The sequence below is a fragment of the Monomorium pharaonis genome, chromosome 4 (genome assembly GCF_013373865.1).
Source record: "Monomorium pharaonis isolate MP-MQ-018 chromosome 4, ASM1337386v2, whole genome shotgun sequence".
Classification (NCBI taxonomy): domain Eukaryota; kingdom Metazoa; phylum Arthropoda; class Insecta; order Hymenoptera; family Formicidae; genus Monomorium; species Monomorium pharaonis.
In genome coordinates, this window is record NC_050470.1 from 21,233,001 (window position 1) to 21,257,114 (window position 24,114).

The 24,114-nt window shown below is 35.2% G+C and overlaps 2 protein-coding genes and 1 long non-coding RNA gene across 6 annotated transcripts in view; all 3 read left to right on the forward strand.

The window, feature by feature from the left end:
* Positions 1 to 2,367: 2,367 nt before the first annotated feature.
* Positions 2,368 to 12,379, forward strand: LOC105833885 (Golgi apparatus protein 1). Of its 2 annotated transcripts, none has more exons than XM_012675972.3 (15): positions 2,368 to 2,459; positions 2,843 to 3,203; positions 3,266 to 3,828; positions 4,253 to 4,670; positions 4,810 to 4,911; positions 5,099 to 5,377; positions 5,527 to 5,696; positions 6,841 to 6,958; positions 7,022 to 7,218; positions 7,299 to 7,518; positions 7,788 to 8,114; positions 8,198 to 8,377; positions 9,284 to 9,512; positions 9,706 to 9,812; positions 10,611 to 12,379. In XM_012675972.3, the coding sequence occupies exons 1-15, from the start codon at positions 2,383 to 2,385 to the stop codon at positions 10,773 to 10,775; spliced, it is 3,513 nt and encodes a 1,170-aa protein (XP_012531426.2). In that variant the 5' UTR covers positions 2,368 to 2,382; the 3' UTR covers positions 10,776 to 12,379. The 2 variants fall into 2 exon arrangements, with proteins under 2 accessions (XP_012531426.2, XP_012531427.1); XM_012675973.2 differs by lacking the exon at positions 2,368 to 2,459 and adding an exon at positions 2,476 to 2,703 and having other exon boundaries at positions 10,611 to 10,775.
* Positions 12,380 to 12,616: 237 nt separating this feature from the next.
* Positions 12,617 to 16,242, forward strand: LOC114255334. The gene is made up of 2 exons (XR_003626624.2): positions 12,617 to 13,935; positions 15,164 to 16,242. It is a non-coding gene; the product is annotated as an uncharacterized LOC114255334 (long non-coding RNA).
* Positions 16,243 to 18,261: 2,019 nt separating this feature from the next.
* Positions 18,262 to 24,114, forward strand: part of LOC105839800 (probable G-protein coupled receptor 158) — a 98,984-nt gene continuing 93,131 nt past the window's right edge. Inside the window, exons 1-2 of one of the 3 annotated variants that reach the window (XM_036286434.1) lie at positions 18,262 to 18,650; positions 19,824 to 23,414. In XM_036286434.1, coding sequence (XP_036142327.1) covers positions 21,611 to 23,414 — 1,804 coding nt within the window. In that variant the 5' untranslated portion in view covers positions 18,262 to 18,650; positions 19,824 to 21,610. The remainder of the gene's footprint in view (positions 18,651 to 19,823; positions 23,415 to 24,114) is intronic. The other 2 variants (XM_036286433.1, XM_012686354.3) reach the window with 2 other exon arrangements.

Below are 24,114 nucleotides of genomic sequence, written 5' to 3' on the forward strand. Positions count from 1 at the left end.
AATCATCAATCAAAATTTTCGTCAGAAAGTTTGATTTTCTTAAAAACGAAAAAAAAGAAATTTTTTTTCAAATTTTTTTTTAAGTTTTCAAAAAAAATTTTTTGAAAATTTTCGAAATTTTTGAAAAAATTTTTTTGGATTTTTTTTTGTTACTCAATCTTCAAAAAACTCAAAATTGAGTAAAAAGTAAAAAAAAATGAAATTATTGAATTTTAAAAAGATTAGGTCAAATTTAAGGAACAAAGTCTTGTTCCCTTAATTTTTTCCAAATTTCAATCAATCGGTCCGGGGAAACCGCTGAACCGATCGATCTAAAAATTTAGGGGGGTCTTTGGGGTACATTAGACTGTAAAATTTTCTTCTAACCTAAGCTTTTGCCCCAATATTGTCGAAGACACAGTCGATTTACCAAAAAAGGGGAAAATGGCATTTTTTTGCTCTTTTTTCACGTTACCGTTTCAGGTGGGACAAAATTTTTTTTTCAATCAATCATGACAGATTTTGTAGGAAATTTTCTGCAGAAAACGAAACCGCTCGTCAGCTCGCTAGGCGACCAGTAGTTTCAGAGATATCGGCAGTTGAGTGAAAAAGGGTCCTTTTGCATTCAAAATTTGATATCTCGAAGACAAATAGTCGTATCTGACTTCCAAAAAAAGCAAATTGAAGCTGAATGAACAGGCTATGCGACCTATGCATTGGTTTAGCTCGAAAAATTTTTTTCATGCCCGTAGAGCGAAAAAAAAATGTAAAAAATTTTGAAAATTTTTTCTTCGTGCTTTATCCAAGAATTGCATGGCTACCGGTGCTCAAAAAAATTTTTAACCAAAAAATTCTAAAACTAGAGTCTTCAAGCTTCAAAAGCTATGTTTTTTTATTTCCTGTACAACCATTTTTCACTAAAATACAGCCTGTTGAAAATTGGCAAAAAATTTAGAAAATTTTTTTGTTTCTTTAATTTTTGCGAGAAGTGTATTATCATTACTATTTAATTGCAATATTATTATTATTATTGTTTTACATTATTATTACTGAATTATCATTATTGAAGATACCAACTTTCAGTTATTATTATTATTATTATTGCTATTTGATTATTATCTTACTACTATTGTTGATTTATAATCTTTATTACTATAGTTGTCGACCTTTAGTTACAACCATTATTGTTCGACTACCAACCAGCTATTTTACTGCCACTATTATTTATGATTTTACGGAACTCTTGTAGTCGTTAATTTCGTCGCAATCATCATTATTATTTAATTATCATCTTATTATTATTATAATTATTGATTTACAATCCTTATTATTTAAGTTATCAACTTTCAACTATTATTATGATTATTATTCAACTATCAACTAATTATTAAATTGTCATTATTATGTGTACGATCTTACTAAACTCTTGTAACTGCTAATTTTGTTGCGATTATCTTTATTATTATCCAACCACCAATCAATTTATCTCGTCATTACTAGTTACAATTTTATTGAGCTCTCACAATTGCCAACTTCGCTATTATTATTATTATTATTATCGCTATTCAACTGTTATCTTATTACCATTACGGCCTTATAATCTTTACCGTTGGAGTTACCAATTTTCAATTATCATTATTATTATTCAACTATCAAACAGTTATCCTATTGATATTATTATTTATAATTTCACTAAGACTTTGTAACTGCTAATTTATTACAATTATTATTATTATTATTATTATTATTATTATTATTATTATTATTATTACTCAATTATCAGTTTATTGTCATGACTATTTTATAATCTTTATTAAAAGGTTATCATATTGTTGCCAGAATTATCCATAGTTGCTACTACCTTACTACTATTCTGATTTTATCGCCCTTATTACCACTCTTGTTACTCGTAAGTGACGTAAGTCATTGTCACTCTTGCTACTATAGAAGAGTAAGCTTACCCAAGACCTTTGAGTAAGAACTCCGCATAGAGGAGTAAACAGTTATTTTGTCCAAATGTCTTACAACAGCTAATAATTGAATCAACCCTAGCTCTCATATCCCAGGGTATTGCCGGCCCAGCAGGTAGCCCAAAAAGAGAGAGAGCGCCCCTTTATCTACTGCCGAGGTAAGTGGAATAAAGGAAGGTCCGTCGTCCAGGGGCTCGATTCTTGAATTTATTCGCAAGAGAAACGTATTCGCAAATTCTGTTCTTACAGAAAAGTTAGAAATTTATTGGCTATCGTATGGCTATTAACCAATAAACTTACAACTTTCTGTTAGAGCGAGTACTTGCGTATACGTTTCTCTTGCGAATGAATTCAAGAATCGGGCCCCAGGACGTTATACAGCTTAAATTCACTACTTGATACGCGTACCAAGTGCTCGGTGTAAACTAGTAGTATGGCTCCAAAATGGCGCTCATGCGAAGACCTTCTTTCCCCTTCCGTCGTTTATCAACAGACCTTGCTACCGATAATGTACGTATCGTGAATAGTATACCATGTATCCTGTAAGATGACGTTGTAAAAATCCCGGTGACCTCACTATGTTGCTCTATGTTATTCATACCAATCATATTTGTTCGCTGACATTTGGACAATTACTGGTACCAATACTCACGCGTATGATGTTATACGGTAGATGATCAACAACAATCACAAGCCCGAAAAAGAAGAAGAAATAACAAACGACCGGCCGTGACGTAAAGAAGAGATTTGCAAAGTCGTGTTCATTTCTTTTATTAACTTTCTTTTTAGTTAAACAATATCTTGATCTGTCGATGATGTTAAAGAATTCTCAATGATCAAGTGGCATTAAACGAATTCTGAATGAACTACGTTCAATGACGTGCTCTTTACAGGATTTGTAATGATGACTCGCTAAAGAGTGAGGCTCGAGCGTCAAGAATGGAATACACAAGGCAAGTACTATCAGCGATACTCATCCTGTCGGTGTTGCATTGCACAACGTCAACGTATTTCGGAGATGTGTTCGCGCAGCAGGCCGATGAGCCTTCCAAAATCGGTTGGCTCTTCTCCGATAGTTTTCGAACCAAAAGAATTCAGAGAGCTGTGCTTTACGAACGTAAGAGAGAATCCGAGGACGATGGGTCATTAAAGATTATCAACGGCCAGTGTCGCGATAAATTAAATCGCCTTTGTGGGGATATTGATGGGAACAACGATGAGCTTATGCTGCTCGAGTGTATTCAGACTTTCAAGGTGTGTATGCAGAAAAATAGAGGTGAGTATCAGAAATTTAATTCTTCTCATAAACTTTGCAGCCTACTGAGATATCTGGGATCAATCAGAAGTGTCAGGAAGCAATTTGGTCCTATATCAAGAACATTACAGATAATCAAAACATAGAAAGGCTAGCCAGAAAATCATGTGGCACAGAATTGGATACTCTAAAGTGCAAGAATTCTGACATAAATCATGGGGCTTATTTGTCTTGCTTGATTGACAAGCGAGAGATGGTCAGTGATCCTGACTGTATCACTTACATTCAGAGATTGGAGTGGATTGCTTTCAGTGACTTCAGACTTCTGACTCCCTTTAAGACAGATTGTGCAAGTGATATTAGAGATTTTAAGTGTGACAGTTTACAGCCATACAGAGATATATCGCAAGGTCAGATATTAGCCTGTCTGCAAGAACATGTTGAGCAACTGCGACATGAGTGCAAGAGGCTTATTCTTCATGTGTCCGAGATTCAAGCTGAAAACATTAAATTGGATCGTCAGCTCTACATGGCATGTAGTCATGATCGTATTAAATTCTGTCCTAACATTAGACCAGGCAGTGGTCAAGTCTATAAGTGTTTAATGAAATATAAAACTGATAGGTAAGTATTTAAATGTTGATGGTTTAAATGTAGGACAAGATTGTACACTTTCAAATGTCATATGATTCTGAATAAATTAGGATTAAGGTTTAAAAAAAAATTAGTTTATGGGAAATACAAATTGCACTATGTTATATTCAAAATTGTACTCAATATAATATTTTCAAACGCTTTGATTGCATTAATACTAATTTCTTATTTATGTGTTAATTTAAATTGCAAACTTCCTAATTACTAGAATTTAATGTTGAAGTTCAATGTTGGATTGTATTTTATATTAAAAAAAACAAACATGTATGTTAAAAATTTGAAATTTTATCTTTTAAAAAGACTTATTTTTTATATCAATTTATAGATTTAACCTTATTTAAAAATATAAACATTATTTAAAAATTTCTATATTAAAATTCTTTTATATTGATAGATCCATGAGTGCACAATGTCAAGAGCAGTTGACGAGAAGAGAGAAGCTCATTGCTTCTGATTATAAAATAAGTAAGGGTCTAGTTAAAGCGTGTAAGGAAGATATTAGAAATAATCACTGCAGGCGATCCGTATCTGAAGACAAAGATATCAAGCTAGCACAAATCTTGCTCTGTTTGGAATCTGCCATGAAAAATGGCAGTAAAATCGATGGGAATTGTCAATCTGAAATGTTTGATCATAGGAAATTGCTAATGGAAGATTACAGACTGTCACCAGAGATTGTGCATAAATGTGCCAATGATATTACGAGTTTTTGCAATAGTCTTGAGGTCGGCGGCGCCACGATACACTGTTTGATGGAGCATACAAGAACGAGGAAGAGGAAATTGAGAGTTGCACCGGAATGCCAAAGAGCGGTAAATAATCGATAGAAGAAATTAAAAATATTAAGATTGAAGTTTTTTATTATTAATAACACATTTATAAGATTCTTTCAACAACGTTTCTAAGAACACGATATAATCTCTTTATAAAATGTATGTCATGTAATTTTAGTTGGAAGAATTAATTATGGAAGCTGATGCTGGTGAAGATTGGAGAATTGATCCAGTTTTAAGAGAACAATGTCAACCTGTAGTTAATTTAGCTTGTAGAGACGTAAGTAATTTATTTTTTCATACAAATGTAAAAGTTTTAACTGGGTATGTATAATGGAAGTTATATATAAGAAATTCTGAGTTCTATATGAAATTTTAAACTGTTTTGCTTCAAGTATATGGTTAATGAATTTATCGGATATATTTATTACTCTGTGTATATTAAATACTTTTAATATCTAATTTAGGTGCATGGTGGAGATGCCAGAGTGATATCTTGTTTAATGGAACAACTAGGAACAGAGAGGATGACTGAGGCCTGTGAAACAGCCTTAGTGCAAATACAATACTTTATCGCCAGAGACTTCAAACTTGATCCGCAATTGTACAGAGCATGTAAATTTGATGCCATGCGGTTATGTCATGCAAGAAATGCGTGGGCCGGCAACGGCAAACAGATGGATCCTGAAACTGGGCCTCTGGTACTGCCATGTTTGTATCGACACGTGTATCAGAAAAATATGACGGTAAGATTATTGAAATTACTAAATGCATAATTAATTTTTAAATAAGATAGTTCAATAATTTAATTTTCAAACTGAAAATTCAAGTTATTAACACTTTGTTATTACACTTCTTGTTAAAATTTGTACTGTTTTTTTTATATTTTATTCAGTTAAGAGCGGACTGCTTGGAAGAAATTAGAAGAGTTATGAGGCAGCGTGCTATGAATGTCGACTTGCAACCCGAGATAGAAGAAGTGTGCTTCAATGAACTAGCGTCATTCTGTTATGATAAAACTGCGAAAGGGGAAGAAATTTTATGCTTGCAGGACAATTTAGAGAAGTACTGATTATTTTAAATTTTAAATAATGAAAATTACACATTAAAAAAAGCTTAAGAGGATGCTAAACTGCTCGTCAAACTTGATCGAGGTCGATAATGTAGAGTCATTTAGGCACGTCATTAACAAAATTTTGTATGTATTTCTTTTATAGATTTAGAAATCCTTTTCCAGAATTAAAGTTTATGTATTCTGCACACTGTTATCGTCTATACTTTAATTGTGGAGAAGGATTTTAAACAAATTGTACAATTTTGTCGATAAAACAGATAGGATCCTCTTAAACACGGAAAACTTTTTTTCTAAGGTTTCTAGGCTTATTCTAAAAGCAAAATATTGTTCTTTGCTAAAATTCCAAGTGCGCCTAATGCTTATTTTATACGTACAAAGTCTAAAACTTTTATACGCAGCAAATGTTTTCACGAGTCGACTACAGAAGTCGATAACAAAACTATAATTTTCTAACTTTCTTTCGTTTTTTGTATAAAATTGATTGCAGCGCACCGCGTTACTATCTGTACTTTAATTTTGAAGAAGGATTTTCAATTCCACGCAATCAATAAAAATATTTCGGTGTCCAAAAAATTAGTGATAAAACAGAGCAGTTAATATCCCCTTAAAGCTACATTGCTGATAATTTATTATTTTATAATTACTAGTTTTTTCGCGTGCAATGTTTTTGCATAATATTAACAAAGTATTAAAAAAAAATCTTTTTAGAGGTAATTCCAAATATTTTTTATGTTTTTAATTCCTGTTAGATTTATAAATATTAAATTTTTTTATTAAATAAGATGAAGAGTTAATATCAGTCTACAACAAATCTTGATTTGAATCTAATAATTTTTGTGACTTTTTTACTTTTACATCATATGAACTGCACACCATATATTCGTTAAATTGCTCGTCAACTTGTGATATTACATATTCTAGTTTTGGATTGAATTTCCGGTTAAGGACTGTTCTTTAAAATCGATGAATATACGATACGCAGTTTATGCAAGCTAAAAATTATAAAAAATTCACATAATTATTATTATATACCAAGATCCACTGTAACCAATATTGGCTTTCATCTTAACGTTTGATATTTTTATTAGAACTGATGAAATATCATTTTCTTGATCGAATTTGTATTAATTGCAGTTTGAAAGAAAAATGCAAGTTTGCAGTTGGAAATTTTACTGAGGAACAGGCTGAGCGTGTGGAGTTGAATCCCATAATTTCTTCTGCGTGTCAACATATTATGGAACGTCACTGTGAGGTATACTTTGAATTGTCTAATTTACTTCACTATTTTATTGTCAATGATTTTTACGTATTTTAGGAGGTATTAAAATATGGAAAAGATGAAGGAGACATGATGGAATGTCTTATCGAGCACAAAAACGAACTGGATGCACGCACCGATTACAAATGTAAAACAGCCGTGGAACATTTCCAACTAATATCATTAAAAAACTATCATTTTACGTATAAATTCAAGGAGGCATGCAGGCCTTACGTTAAGAGATGGTGTCCTAAGTAATTCAATTTCTTAATACACAGAATTCAAATATTTTCAAATTTAAGAATAAATTATATAACATTGTATCATAATGTAGATCGAAAACGAAAGCCGATGTAATAGAATGCTTAAGTTCAATTGTGCAGGAAGATATAATGAAGGACTCTCAGCATCGTGTAATGAAGGATTGCAGGCAACAGCTGCGAGCGCAACTTTATCAGCAACGAGAAAATATCAACTTTGATCCTGTTCTGCAAGCGACCTGTGCAGTTGATATCAAACAATTGTGTTTTAATGTAGAACGAGGCAATTCACAAGTAGCGACAATATTCTCTATTTATCTTTTTTGTCATATTTATATACACATAACCAGAGAAAAAGTTTTTAAATAAAATTTTACATAAAAATTTTACATTTAAAAAAATTTTAAATATAAAAATACAATTATTTGTGTTTTAGTATTTATAAATTACAATTTGTTCTTTTTTTTCTAAATTCTGTATTATTTGCTTCTTTATTAGATGGCTACTTTAAGCAAATTCTAGTGTTTATGATAAATATGTTATTAAAACTAAGGTTGTTTTAGGTATTAGAATGCTTGGCATCGCACAAGTCTAAACTATCAGATATGTGTCATAAACAGCTGTTCAAAGTAAGGAAACAGGAGTTTCAAGACAGTTCCAGTGATGTTCCTTTGTTGAGTATCTGTCGAGCCATGATCAAACAATACTGCCACGATGTGAGCAAATCACAAACTTTGGATTGCCTTAAAAAATACAAAGACGAAATCACATTCGATGATAAGTGTAAAAACATTGTGATTCGAAGAATGATCGAACAGAATACGGATTATAGATTTAACACTGCGCTGCAAAATGCGTGTGGCTCTGATATCGATAGGCATTGCAAAGAGGTAAAAAGAAAATGAAAATAAAATCTATGTAAATATATTTAACATAGTTAATTAATTAATTAATTTGTGAATACATACTTTAGGTATTAATACATGAACGTACTGATAAAGAACTTGAAGGAAAAGTAATTAAATGTTTGAAAATCAGATTTCGAGAATCGAAGCTGATGACTAAATGCGAGCACCAAATGGCTAATATTCTAAGAGAAGCTGCATTAAATTATCATTTAAATCCTTTATTAGCAACGATGTGTGCGCACGAGGTAAAAAAAACCATAGAATTATAATTTACAATTATTCTAAGAAAATTTGAACACTTATAGTTGAGTGGGGATAGAGAATATTAATTTATACACTGGAACCCTGCGTTAGTAGAAACTATCCCCTCCATATACACTTGGCGCAGATGAGTAGCGTAAGTGAGGGATAGCAATGCAATCGTGTAGTAAGCAGTTTTCGTAGTTACGATGTGTACATGTAGATTAAGATTTGTGTTAGATTGTGATCTGATCAATTCATTAAAAAATGACTAATATTTTAGAAAAACAAAAACGAAAATGCTTAATATATAAAAATAAAATTTCTATTTTTAAATATATTCAAGAGGGAAAATCATATAGTAAAATTTTGAAAATATATAAAAGCATGTTTATATTGTATCATAAAAAAAAACTAAATTATAAATATATCAAAATAGTCTAAAAATTTTTTGTAATATAAATAAAAAATATATTCTTGTATAAGTTTTTTATTTAAAAAAATTTACGCAAATGTAAATAAAATAGCCAACAATAATTTAAAGTAAATTATTTAAGTGTAATCACGTAAATAAAGGAACGTCAATTGTAATCGAAGTTGGATTTTGTCTAATAATATTTTATATTTATAAATTTTAAATATATTTTTAAGTTTTATAAGTTAAGTGATGACTACATTTAGTCTTAAAACATAATTATATAAACTAGTTAGATGACAACGTCGTAACGTCCTTGAATTTCACAAAGTGGGGATAAATTTCAGCAATAGGAGATCACCCCGCGTTAGTAGACTTAGACCCTCGAACAGTCTACTGGGGTTCCAGTGTACCAAATACTTTAAATCTAATTATTGTGCAATTAATAGTTACTGTAGAATTAAATTTCAATAAAAAATTCTTCTCTTTTTGTTAGATTGAAACTATATGTCGGTCAGATGAAAACGAGCCTGGTGCCGTCGAAGAGTGTCTGAAAAGGAAATTTAATGCTGGAAATCGAGATATGAGGGAGGAATGCCGTTTGGAAGTTGCAGATCTGATAGAGCAAACTAAGGCTGACATCAACGTGGATCCCTTGTTACAAAAAGCATGTGCCGTAGATATTAGTAAATATTGCAGTGCTGTACCTCAAGGTGCAGGAAGACGTATGTAATTTTATACATTTGTTTATTAATATTTATAGAAATCTAGAAAATATGAATTTGACTTATACAATGATTCTCTTTTGAATTCAAGTCTATTAAATTTGTATTAATTTTTGTGATATAAATTGTATATAATATAAATAAATATGTGAGTAAATATATATTAATAATTTTAATAACAATTATATTACAGATATAATGTGCTTGCAAAATGCGTTGCAAGACAGCAATAAGTCTTTGCAACCTGATTGCTACAAGATGTTAACTACAAGAATGGAAATGTTTAAAAATGCTGCCAAGGTTGGTGAAAGATTATGAAAGATTAAATATTATGTAAAATACCACACACACATACACACACACGCGCGCACGGCGAGTGCAAGGAGGGGCCTTTGACCCTCCTCTCGCACCCACCCCGTCAGTACAGGTGCTCTAGGCAGAAGTGCGCAAAAGTATGGTGCGTACTTTGTTGAGAAACCATGTCGGATAACTCGTAATTTATCATCAACGAAGTACGCACCGTACTTTTGCGTACTTTTACCTAGGGCATCTCTACCGACGGAGTGGATGCGGGAGGCGGAGAGAGAAGGCCTCCCTTGCACCCTCTACCGCGCGCGTGTCTGTGTGGCGTGCGTGCGTGCGTGCGTGCGTGCGTGCGTGCGTGCGTGCGTGTGTGTGTGTGTGTGTATCGATTCTTTATGTAGTCGGACATCGCGTTAGTCCATTTATGATCTTGATATTTTGTCATTGAAAGGAAGCCCTCTTTTATCAAAGATTATCTTAAAGGTGTGTAAATTTTATTGTAAATTGTATACTATTTATATTTTGAGTTAAAATTTCGCGAATTTAGTGAAAAATCACTAAAACGTGCATATGGCCATAGAATATATTTATGTTGTATTTCTTTTTTATGTTATTATGTTTATAAGTTTTTTTGTACTTCCACCGATTAAAAATTGGTATTTACATTACTTTGTAACCATAAGAAGCTATTACAAAAATTTTCAGCTTGTTTGGAGGTGGAGCATTGGTTCGGAATAATTACCTTTTTTTATTGTGTGTCCCGGGATAATCACATTTTTCTTTATTGCATTACAGTTGATTGCGCCAAATACATTTGAGGAGTTATATTCAACGGTGAATCGTTCCCCAGCGCGACGTTACTTTATGATCGTTGGTTTTACCATGATCGGGGTGATCTTCATCGTTGGTATGTTCTGTGGCCGAGTGACCAGGCGGACGATGATTATGAAGAACAAGTGATGACACAGCCGGAGCCCGTCCACTAGTGAAATGACTTTTGTGAGATTAGTTGAAGGATTACAAACTTTATATAAACTTTAACACGTGCGTTGACTTGGTCGACGACATGGTTCAGTGCAAGTTTATGATAAAAAAAGAAACATCGGTCTTTTTATACCTTCGTTTATCGAAGTTTTTAAAGTGCGAATCTTTGTATTAATAATCGGGAAAAGGCTACGAGATTTTTGACGTGCATATTAAGTACACGCAATATTATGCGAAACGAAGATTGTAAACGTTTAAGAATATACGAGTATTCGAAGATTGGACAGCGGAAGAGATTTAAATATTTAGACATAATATATATATTATACAATATATATTATATTGTAACATTATGATTCCAAAAATACAGGGTGTTCTCCAGAATTTGCAACAAGCTTCAAGAGCTTATCTCTTTATATTCAAGAAGAACGCTCTTAAGTTTGTTACAAGAAGTAATGAAAGGAACTATGTTATTTGATATTACGGCTTTATATTACGTAGATCGAGATTACTGCGAAAGATATATAATTTTGAGGATCTATTTTTAACGATTCTTTTTTTTCTTAAGTGTATAATACTATTTTATCTTTATCTGCGAGAAATTAGTTTAAAAACAAAAGAAATAATAAACATTGAAATAAAATAACCAGCGAATTTATTCGCCTTTGTTCATAGGACGCAATTTTAACGAAATAAAGAGAGAACAACAAAATGCCAAAAATTGTTGGAAATATATGCTGCCCATGAGCTGAATATGTGTACTGTCGTTGCTCTGAGTCTAATTTAGAAGCTCATATGCGGAGAGAGAGAAAAAGAGAGAAAGAGAGAGAGAGGGGGGGGAGAGAGAGAGAGAGAGAGAGAGAGAGAGAGAGAGAGAGAGAGAGAGAGAGAGAGAGAGAGAGAGAGAGAGAGAGAGAGAGAGAGAGAGGTGTCGAAAATAAGAGCACTAGTTATTTGAAGTACCAAGTATTCTGTCTCTCTTTCCCTCCTTCTCAGGGGATTTCGATCAATCTTCGCGACGCAATTGCGAAGAGAGCGAGAGAGCACGTCCAAAGGTTCATCACGATGTCGATTCTCGAATAACCGGTATGAGAAGCGACCGTGTAACGATTATTCCTGAGGGACCCTCGAGGTCATTCTGTGAGAACGACTTCGCATACGAGTGTGCAAGAGTAAAATGTGGATGAGAGAAGGACACGTTTTTGTGATTCTTCTTTGCTCTCTGTACCTTGCGTTTGTGATACGATTCATACGGAGGCGAACAAAAATATGTTTTAAGTTGATTTAAATCCAAATAGATGTATGCTCAATGGGTACAAGTTAATCCGAGTCTTCCCTCTTTAAGCCTCAGTTCCTCGTTTGTAACTTTAATATGACCGATACGCGCACGTATATATCTTTGTCGTGCGCATGACGGCTCCTATGTAAATATATATAAGAATTATAAATTTTTATTTGTTTTGTGAAATATACGTATGTGTGTATGTGTGTGATGAGATTTATCACAATTCGGATTATCTTTTCTAGATAAATGAATTACTTTAATCGTAATTTTAAATAAATAACTTAAAAAAAAATTATTTAAACAAAAAGTGCAAATTTTCGCGCGATTGTTGCCTTAATTCCCTTGCCGTCAAAATAAAAAACGCTACAATATTTAACTGAAAAAATAAGACATTAAAAATTTATCGTCAACTAAATTTTCCATACTTTTAATATTAATAAAAAATATATAGATTTTTATTAAAAACGATGTTATATTAAATTTTATAGAATTTTCAACAGTCTACACATTATTAATTACGGTTCTAAATAAGGTACTTTATAGAAAATATTACTGACGAAGCAAAATTTTTCGCACGATAATCATAATTTTTTTGAAGTTGAAACAATTAAGAGACGCGCTTTACCGTGCTAAATTCAGAAATTAATAAAGCTTGAAAATTAATCATTAATTATATACTCTACTTTTAAATATTTGAACAATAATATATTTGTGAATATTTTAATAACTTTAAATTTAAATAGCCTTGTGCTATTGAATATATTTTTAATTAAAAATATTACGAAAAGATATCTTGGAATAATTACAAATTATTCGATTTTTTAGAATTACTGATCATCTGCACATCACTTTAATCGCTACTTTAATTGCGGTTCTAAATAAATAAGTAACTTTATCGAGTTTATTACTAACGAAAGTGTAAATTTTCGCGCGATAATTACGCGCAATTTTATCGAAGTCAATATTAAAGGCACATTTTATTTAAAAAATTTTTTTATGTTCAAAAATTAATAAAAATTGAAAGCAATTTATCGTTAATTATAATCATCACACATATTTTTAATATTTTAAATATTAATACATTTTTAATTAAAATTACTGCGCCAGAAGATATTTAATTAATTGCGATGTTATATTAGATTTTATAGAATTACCGATCATCTACACGCCACTTTAATCACTATTTTAATTGTGGGGGTAAATAAATAAGTAACTTCATAGAAAATAATATTGATGAACATTTTTGCGCGATAATTACGGGTAATTTTATCGAGATTTAAACGAAAGGCGCACTTTAGTTTCAAATATTAAACTCAGAAATTACTTAATAAAAGTTGAAAGCAGCTTATCGTTAATTATATCCGTTGTATTTTTAATATTCTAAATCCATAAAATATTTCTAATTAAAATTATTGCGAGAAAGCATTTCGGATTAATTACGACGTTATATTAGATTTTATAGAATTTCCAATCGTTCACACGTCATTAGCTATTATGAATTGTTTCTTCAGCGATTCTCGCAATTGGCAAACGCATTTGTTTATGTGCGACGGAAAGCCCGCCATGTTTACTTTGCATGACGTCACGCAAGCCAGTTAGCCAGTTCGAAAAACTGTCGCTTGTGCTTTTCAGTCTGTCGCGAGTAAATCGTCTGGCAAAATATCGAATCCTTCCGTCCTTCCCTCCCCTCTCCCTGGAACGGGACGCATAATGGAGTTAATTAGTGCGCGCTATCGTCACGACCGACCGTATTGCTCGATATTCGCAATTATCCGCGCTAATCGCGCGGCATCACGCGCTGCAACCGTTCCGTTTACGGTAACAACAAAAAAGGAGAGACAAATAAAACAGGTAAACTAAGGAGGAGTAAGCGCGATTTTTTCAATCTGTAAGAGCGAGTTTTAATCTCTCTCTCTCTCTCTCTCTCTCTCTCTCTCTCTCTCTCTCTCTCTCTCTCTGAAAAATCATCAATTAAAAAAGTTTTTAAAATAATTTTTCGATACAGTTTTTTCGGATAGTCGGGAATGTTAACAGGCTCAACTCTTTTCGGCTTTTATCTTTTTTTATTTATATCGATAGAAGGATTACAAATTCTCTTTTATTCATATATTCTACAGAAAAAGTGAGAAGAATAAAAAAGGAAGAAAATAAAATTTTTGTTCTTAATACGAAAAAGCGAAAACCAATTTCTACTTTCGAGACCTTTCATCTCTTATGATCGATCAGCGATCAAGGGATGCAATTTCAGTACGTACTTCGATTACACGCGAAGTATATCGATATCTCGATGTTCAAAAGAAGGCGCTCTCAATCGTCATCGAATGCTGGAGTACGCACAAGAAAAAAGAACATTCTTATTTTAAGAATATTTTTATTTTTAAAATGTTAAAAATTGAAATGAGATTATATAGCGTTAAAGAGATAATTTGATTTGTCTGCATGAAAAATTTTGTATAGCTTTTTCCATTAAGAAAAATCCATTCTCATTATTCAATAATAATTTTCATGAGTTGAGAAGAAAAAATGTCAGAAAATAACAATATTTTCAAAACAAGAATTAAAATGTTTTATATATTATTGTTATCAAAGCAATAATATTATGCTCTTTAGATGATTATTACAATATCGAAAAAAAAAAAAAATATTTTGCTGAAATTTTAAAGATTTAAAGTTATTAAATTCTTTAAAAAAGATTAAATTATAAGTAGGATTATTATTGTTTATATATAAAAATAGAATTTCTTGCTTACATGTATGAAACAATGTTAAATAGAACATATTAGTTTAATTAAATATATAAATTAAATTATTTATATAAATTAAATAAATTTAATGCTGATGTTTATCCTTTGTTATTACGAAATATTAGTTAATTTGTGAAATCGCGATGTATTATCGTCGTATCCATCGATTTATTAAGTATGTATATATACCTCTAACTGTAATTAGGTATTATGTCTTTTTTCGGACCTTTTTACGCGAGTAGAAAAACTGCCAGTGAACTTGATCATGTGGAAGCGATGTAAATTTAAAAATCGGTATTTTCGATCAGAAATTTAAGAAAATCTCAATTTCTCAGCAGAAACTCAACGGACCTCGACTTCGACGTCTTCGGTGAAAACTGGATGTCTTTGGTAAAGTTAAAGAAACCTCGATTGGACAATGACAACAATACGGTGCATGGACTCTTTACATCTTGCAATTGTTTATTGCTTTTATGATCGACTTATATCACATTATTTGTAAATTGAAGTCCGTTAACTCCTACTTTAAATAATCTTAACGAGCTTATTAAACTGTTTTAAATATAGACTTTTGTATATTTTTCCACCTACTTAACGTGTGTGTCTTCTTGTCGCAGCAATTTTTTCTCTTTTGTTTTCTTGTTTTTGAATCGTACACGTATATCTTTTTTTTATGATTTGTGCGATCCCGAGTGGCCGATCGCAACTCGATCAACTGGCTGTGATTTTTGGCCTTCCCTTTTTTATCTCACTTAAAACGCGCATTTTTCGCACTCGAGAACGAAAGTGTGTTTGGTTGAAACTGGAAAATTATAAAAAATATAAAAATCGGGAATGCGCCGTACTATCTCTGGTATCGTTCTCGCGCGTCACATTGGGAATTCTATCGATAATTTTGTGTGTCACACGATACGGCCAACATTTTTAAGGAAACAGATTTATTCTTGGAATTTCTGTAAAATTAGAAGTTGTGTGTCTCAAACATACCCAGATTTCACCTGTGTGTGTATAGTACGCTTTAAGTTAAATGTATATTGAAAGCAAAGAGCATTTTTGATGTCACGAGATAAATCTCACTAAAATCTTTACTGAACGAAATATCCGAATTTTCTCTCTCTCTCTCTCTCTCTCTCTCTTTCTTTTTCTTTTGTAGTTAATGCGATATTTTTTATTGTTTATTATTATTTAAATTAGCTTATCTAATCGGTTTACCTCGAGTATTGTGATTGTTTATTCTCTTTATCGCGTTATAATTGCACGACAGGTTGTATTATTCGGAATTGAAATTCGTTGACTCGCGCTTTTCCAAATAAGCTTAACGAGCTTAATATTAGCTGTCCCCAAATATAGACTTTTATATACATTTTCACCATATTACCTTTGGAGCCTTAAATATTTACGATACAGAATGAAACGGAATGAAACATATAACGGATGAAAAAATCAGGTCAAATGAATAAAGATGATATTAATACTCAATAGCAGATGGCAAAGGTAAAAGCGTCTGTTTTAAGGTAAGAACATGGAGCAAATGCATACGGTCCGCCTGTGTATGTGAATCTTTAACGTGCGTATAAAAAGAAAATAGACAGATGATGTTACATTAAAAATGTGTTGAGGCAAAATCAACAATTGAACTTAAATTGATATACATTAGAAGTTAATTGAAGTATCGTCGTTGTGTTTTTAAAACTCGCCAGATAGAACCTTTTATTAACCGATAGGTCTTTTGAGAGAAAGAGAGAGAGAGAGAGAGAGAGAGAGAGAGAGAGAGAGAGAGAGAGAGAATATAACGTTATATAATGGCGCGAGCCACTACCGTGTCTCTTGATTCTTTCAAAATAAATAACTATTGCGGTATTTGTCTTTTTGAAAACGTTACAGAGCTAAATCAACAATTGAACCGTTAAGATAGATTACAAAATGAAATAGAAATGCGTAAAAGAGATATATTTTCAGCACAAACATTTCCGAAGTGAGCCCGTGAACTTAATTTTGATCGGAGCGGAGTTTTTATAGCTAGATAATGAACTTTTATTCGCGTTTCATTAAAAAATGTTATTTAAACGTATAACGTTTTAACGCACGATAAACGTAACTATTTGTTCATGTTTTTATGAAGGCTACTATAATCTTTTACGCGAGTTTAAAAGCGAGAGCTTCGAGTCTCTCCTTAAATAAATACATAATATAGAATGTTCCATATTAATCGTACTTCCTTTTTACTCAGCTAATTTTCAAGTCTTTTTCTATGATAATGTTAATATATAAATAGAGTTTCCTAGCGATTAAAAATTACTTTGCATCCAACAAGTCATGATAGCGTCAAAAATAAATCGTTAAAATAAATCGTGACTGAATGTGATTGAAAAGTCACTTTAATAATCATTTCGGAGTCATTTTGACATTATTTTAACGTCTCGATGATTTTTTGTTCTGTTAGGTGCCAATGGAAAACCAACTGCTCTTTACTCTTAAAGGATTATAGATTTTTAACAAATCGAAAAAAATATACAGGATATTTTTCAATATCATAACACTCTTGTTTAAAGATATAGATAAATAATATTAATTTTTTGTTTTAAAAAATATATATTTGTTAACAAAAGTAAGATGTAAAATCATATTAAAATAACATTGTAAAAATTTGAACGTATTTTTTTCAAAACGGTAACTCACATGATAATTAATTTGAAATTTTAAAACAATATTTTTTATAACATTCGGCATTAAATTACGGATTCAGCATCGGTTTTTTTCTGATTTTTACGCAAAAAAAATAAAATTTTTAATAATTCTCTCCGATAATTAAAAAATAGCAAGTATAAAGAAAAAAATTGCTTGTTTTTATTTTTAGATAATATATTGAGACTAAATCGTGGTTAACATGTGGATATGCGTATTTATTTAGAATTATTATTGATTTATTTAATTTCATATTTACTTTAATTTTGCATCATATTTTATATATTTTTAAAGCAGGCATACGTTATTTATATTTCTCTCTGAACAACAGGTTTACGTAATGCGTAAAAATATCTTATTTTTCGGCCCGTTCTATAAAAACAATTTCAAACGGATGTCAATGTAATAAACGTGTGACGCACGTGAAAAATTTTTAAGTTATAAAAAAATAGGGACGTCCTGCTAAATTCTCGGAAGCGCGGTCTGGCACACTCTGTATGTACGCTCGCGTTTCGCAACCGCGTTCCTTTGCCACGGCGGAATGGAAGGTCCATTTTATTCGTACGATCCCAGCAGGAAGCATAAAACGGCGCGGAGATGGCGTACCGAAGATGAAGATTAAGATCTAGATTAAGCGTCGGGAGAGCGTCGGGATGCCGGCGCGAGGTTCGCTTGCGGTAGGAGAGAGGGGTAGATCATGCGCTCTGCATTCACACATTGGTTGGCACGAAGGGTGGCGGGTTTCCCAACCCTCGTCGTCGTCGTCAGTTTGACGCCGCGTGCGAGCGCATACAGATCCGTCGCGATCGCGCGAGAGGGTAAAAGGACTGGGGGCAAAAACTGAAAGTTCGCTGGTCCTCTTCCAGGGAATCGCCGTAAAATGACCGCCGACAGGGCGAGTCTGCACACTCGATCCGTCGATCCAACTTGAAACTGATGAGAGAGAGCCGATCGGGAGGCGCGAAAGAAAGAAAGGCACGCCGTCAGAGATTCGCTGCCCCTAATGTAAGGTGGATCGCACGCGGGTTGTTTCGTTCTTCTTCTTCTTCTTTTTTTTTTTTTTTTTAATTTTCTTTAGGAGACATGAGATTGCGAGGGACGCAGTTCAATTCGTGCGATTGCGAGGACTGTGTAGATGTACGTCCCTTAATCCGATTATCAATCTCGAACATTTATGACGGATGACCGATTATGAGCGATTCATGTATAATTGTTCGGAAACGATTAATAACGGTTTAATGTAAAATAGAATTGTATGGGACATTGTTGATTTGTTGAATTGATTGAAAAATAATTTTCGGTTTCTTTTGTTGAAATTTTTGCTCTTTGTATTTAATTTTAAAAAAAAAGAGAATGCATGCAACGCGATTTAATACATATGTCGTAGTAGAAAGGATGGAATTAATTGTCGAATATTATTATTAAAAATAAATGCACTTTGGAACGCGATTTTTAATCCGACAATACAGCTTCGTGAATCGAAGTTTTAAAAATAATTTGTTAAAAGTTGATTGTCAAGAAAATTATACTAATCTTTTCGTGTTGTGAGAATAAAAAAAAAAGATCAAAATTTGCTTCGCTTATCACTTCTTTGAAAACTGTTTGCAAACGTAGGTTTAAATTCTTACGATTTTTATTCTTATTTTTTTTAAGCTTTTGGTTCGCGAAGAAATAAAAGAAAATTCAAGGAGATTACTACTAGAGAAATCAAATTAATTAACTAATATTACAGAGGAGTCGGACAAGTCCCCCTTTAAAATAAATTATAATTATCAGTTTGATCGAGTAAAAAAAATATTTTTGCACATAAATGAAATTTTTTTGGTCCTCGGTATTTCGCCGATTACGACGCACGAATGAAATTCCATAAAACCGCGAGTCGTTTATTCACAAGATCGTATTAGTTAATCTGTAATCGAATATACATCAAAGCAAAATTATTAATTTGTATAATTACGAAACAATGTGCCGATGCAGATTTAATTCTCGTTAATAATAGGAATGGAATTATTATATATGTGACTTTTAACGCGCAGTTTCGCATGGACATTATATTTGATGAAATTGCGTTATCTCCTAATATTTTCGCAAAAGTTGATGATTATTATATAATTGAAGGCGCATTTAATTTCTGTCATTTATCGTTACACCAATTTGCACATGTATGTTCTTTTGCTCGCATTTCGCATTTTCAAATTTTATTGGCGCTCAACACCCTTACCGCAAGTAGGAGCGATACGCGATTAAAATTGATGAAGGAGGCATGTTCGTTTTACGATTCCGGCCACTTAACTGTCCACTTAATTGCAGGACGTATGCGCGTCATGGTGCACGTTGGATAAACGATTACGATTGTTCGGCTAAACAAGCAAGCATGCAAGCAAGCAAGCAAGCAAGCAAGGAAGTAATTGACTAACGGGGCAAATAAATACGTGTATGCTTTATTAACAATTAGGTGCGCAACAATGTTTGGAACGTTAACACTATCATTAATCGCTAGCGGGCCGAAATGGCGACTCGCGCCAACAGATGAGTTTGCCGTGTACCAATTTTTCGTTAAAATATCATCAATATTCGCCGCGAATGTCTGTATTTCTCTCGCGCCGCAACGTGCGATGTAATGTGAGTGTGTCGTAAACTATGACGATGTGTGTGAAAAATTGCAAAATCGCGGGATTGAGAGGGACAAATCGGGCCGGTGTCGTCAGTGAAGAGCTCGATTAATTGCAATTTGCATTTGTGTGAGATCGCTGCCGAAGGAACCGAACAGTATCGGGGGAGGAGGATCGCTCTTATTTATCGTTCCGAATCGCGGGCGGCGTTGATTCCACGGTAATTATACACGCGATGAACTTGTCGATCAAACGTAGCCGCGACATGGCCTCGTCCGGTAGGAGATCGGTCTGGTAGATCGAATCGTGATGTGACGTTCCCGAAATACCGAGCGAACGCTTTCGGCTTTGAACACTTTCCATATTAGCCGATCTCCGATCGATCCTGCGATGCAGTTGCGCCCCCCGGGGTTCCCCAACTCCCACAAAACTCCGATCCACATGAGCCGCACAAAAATCAACTGAGAGGTATTTGCGTGGAAATCGGATTACCGCGCGAGAGAAGGAACGAGAGAGAGAAAGAGAGAGAGAGAGAGAGATAGTGAGAGAGACATCTCGATTAGTAGCCCGCGCAAAAACACTTCACGCACGGTCTAATCTCAAGAGCAACGAGAACGGATCACCGACGAGATCGATTTACCGCGAGGTATATCCACCGTTGAGAGCCGCCGTATTCGTGAGTTTCGCTGATAAAGGGAGGAAAAAAAAGGAGCAAACATTGAAATTGCGCCAGTTTCGGGCGGGAGGTAAGTTGATTGCGGAGATGTCGGGAGGAGCTATTAGTTATCGAGTCTATTAAAAGGGATACTATTCATTAAGGGCCATAAAGTCTTGAGAGATGTAAGATTGCGCGGAGATTCCGAGGATGCTCGGCGCCAGGATCTATTAAATACGGTGAGGAAGAAGCTGCGTGAGATTAACAAAGACGTTAGAGGGCCATTCTCTATCGGCAAAGGACTTAAATTAAGGGCCCGAAGTTCCGGGGGTGAGATGTAAGGGTCGTTAAATTAAAATCCCCTATACTTCAATGATCTCGTGAAGTATAGAGATATCGTGTCGTTAGTAGCCGCGCGATTAGAGGTATAGTCGTGTTGTAAATATGACCGTTGCGTGAAATTGATATCCAAAGTTGTAACGCTGAAATCTCTCGGTAGAAGCGTAACGATAGTACACGCCATATGCGGGAAGAAGAGATGGATGACGGTCATTTTGGTTTGCGGAGACGTTGAAATTAATTACTTGGGCGAGGAGGAGAATGATTAAATTGATCTCAAGAAACATATAATTGCGTACTAATGTATCAGGCGTGGTCACGTTATCGCGAGCAGCTGTTGCAATAGCTGTTGTTACACACGGGCGATAATCCCACGCCGTGGGAATGTCGGGATTGAGATCGATCGGGCACGAGGAAACGACGTGCCGTCGCGTGTGGATGTAACAAGCGGACGGTTTGTCGCGCGGAACGGGGAAGATGAGCGGCTGAAGATGAGTGCGTCAGGCATCTGGTGCGCGCTCATCCTGCTTACGTTCACGCAAGATTCCCTCGCGGGCCACCGCGAGAAGGTACCGCCGCAGATCGAGAAGCCTGCGAAGGAGTGCCTGCGTCATCAGCAGAACCACCGCTCGACGGCCCTCGTCGATCGCAAGCTCGTCGACCCGACGGGATTCCGCGCCGCCGAGGCCCGCCCGACGATTACACGCGATCCGATCGCGGCGGTCGATCGCTCGGCGGCGGGGACTTTGTTGAATCGCCGTCCGATAACCGCGTACGAGAGTCGTCTACGCCGCGCGGAAAGTCATCCCGCGGAAGTTTCTCCGACGTCGACGCGTCACTCCGCGGAAATCGCTGCCCTCGACGGCGGCGGCGGCGGCGGCGGCGGCGGCCGGGAACTCCGCGCCGTGGAAACCCGCCCGCAAACGGCGGAAGGCCGTCATTCCGCGGAGGAAGTTTCGCCGACGGGCATCCGGCCGATGGAGATTCTCTGGACGGAGAGGATCGAGCAGGTGGACATGACGAGCATCGAAAGATCGCAGATCCGCCACGGGAGATCCAGGAGCCATTTCGCGCGCCAGAAGATAGAGGATTCCGCGAGGGATCCTGGCTCGAAGGACGGCGCGGTAAATAGGATCAAGCCCGACGTTCGCGGGGATCACGAGAATCACTTCAAGGCGCGTCAAGTGGAAAAAGTGAGTGATTTTCTGGAGGGATCCGTTTCACCGAGGCGTAATCATTCCTGGCTTCTTGAGCGAAATTTCTCAAAGGATAACTCGGTCAACATCCAATCTCTCGATCGAATTGAGAATAATGTATCAGAAGGACTGGAAAGTTTACTCAAGCTGTATCAGGGTAAAAGGGGGAGCGTTACCGAGGAGAATTCCGCTTTTCCCCTCACACGTAATCTTTCCTGGCTGATTGAACCGAATATCTCTAAAGATAATGCGAACAGTCGATCCGCGGATCAGGTCAAAGATGAGACGCGGAAGGATACGCTCAAAATGCATTATTCGGAGAATCACGGTGTTCTGCGCTCGACCCTTGAGCTCGATTCCCTCAAGAGCTCCTACAAGAACGACCCTATGAGTAAATTGAGGAAGGCGATGTCTCTAAATAAGACCGTCGCGCCGGCAGCTGCGACGACCGACCGTAACACAACGGAGACGTTCAGCATCGACACGCTCGACGATACCAGCGAGTCCATCCACGACCTCGAGGAGGACGTCCCGCAAGATGTGGCGCTGGATTACGCGAGTTACGAGGAACCGGCGAACGTCTCGTCGCCCGAACGGCCGACTCGCAGGAGGCCGCAGGCCGCCCAGGTCGACATCGTGACGCGTTTCCTGCGGATAATCGAGAATCAGCACACCCTGGGGGAGAACTGCACCGCGGGCACCGATTTGAACCTCGGCGAGGGCGTGGTGGACCAATACGCGCAGGAAAGATTTCGCCTGGAGGCGGAATTCGCCGTAAATCGTGCCAACATGCTCACCCGGCTTTGGAAGTACGCGCCGGAAGTGATGCTCTCCTCCGAGTATCTGTTGCACGCGAGCGTACTCTCGATGGTCGAGTTCGACGAGGACATCTTCGCCGCCGGCAACTGTTACGACAAGTTACAGTACCGGGATCGGTGGTTGTATTGCCCGTTCGCCCATCGGCTGCCCAACCAGGACGGCATCCTCGTGAAGGACCTCGCGATCCAGTACAAGTACTTGAGCAACAGCAGCGAGTGGTTCTACATCGCCAGGAAGAATGCCGAGAGGGTAATTGCCAGTTACGAGCAGTTCAGCCGAGGCAAGTTATCGTGGTTATTACTATTTTCTTTATTGCAATTATTGATATTGTTAGGTCGAGAAATCAGCAATATAAAAGAGGCTGAGTGAATTTTTCCACTTTTCCAAGAAGCTATTCACCAAGTTAACTGAAGGCTTTTTGCTGCAAACTTTTCAGAAAATTACTTAAGATAAAGGAGAGAAAAAGAAACATTAAACGAATATAAACGTAGAAAAGAAAAATATATATAAATTACGATTACACAACCGTGCGAATTGAGAATTCTTTTTTTAACTTTAGCTGTTTTTAATATATTTTTGCTGGACACACGAATTCATTGTCCATTTATAATGTGAAATCTGGATAATAAATTCGCATTTTAAACAGCAAAAGTACATTAAAAACATTTGAAATTGTTAAAAATTTTTTTCATTGCAGATCTGTGTTATTTAAAATATTATCACTTAATAAATGTATTATTATTATTATATATTACTATTATAATAATTAACATTAATACTAATTTATTAAACAAATAGATTTATTAATCTATGATGAATAATAGTCGCCCGCTAATTGATTTGCTTAAAATTTATCAAATGTTCTCAATCTCGCGAAATTTATATACTGTAAACGTTTAACAACTCACAAATATCGTCTTTATAATTCGTAATTGTGTAGACCAGGCATTGAGCAAGTTGATAACAAAATGCGGCGCAGA

Coding starts and splice junctions, on each gene's coding strand:
- LOC105833885 (XM_012675972.3), top strand. CDS start 2,383: ATGGCTCCAAAATGGCGCTCATGCGAAGACCTTCTTTCCCCTTCCGTC. Junction 4,671..4,809: donor CACCGGAATGCCAAAGAGCG/GTAAATAATCGA, acceptor ATGTAATTTTAG/TTGGAAGAATTAATTATGGA. Junction 9,813..10,610: donor TGTTTAAAAATGCTGCCAAG/GTTGGTGAAAGA, acceptor ATTGCATTACAG/TTGATTGCGCCAAATACATT.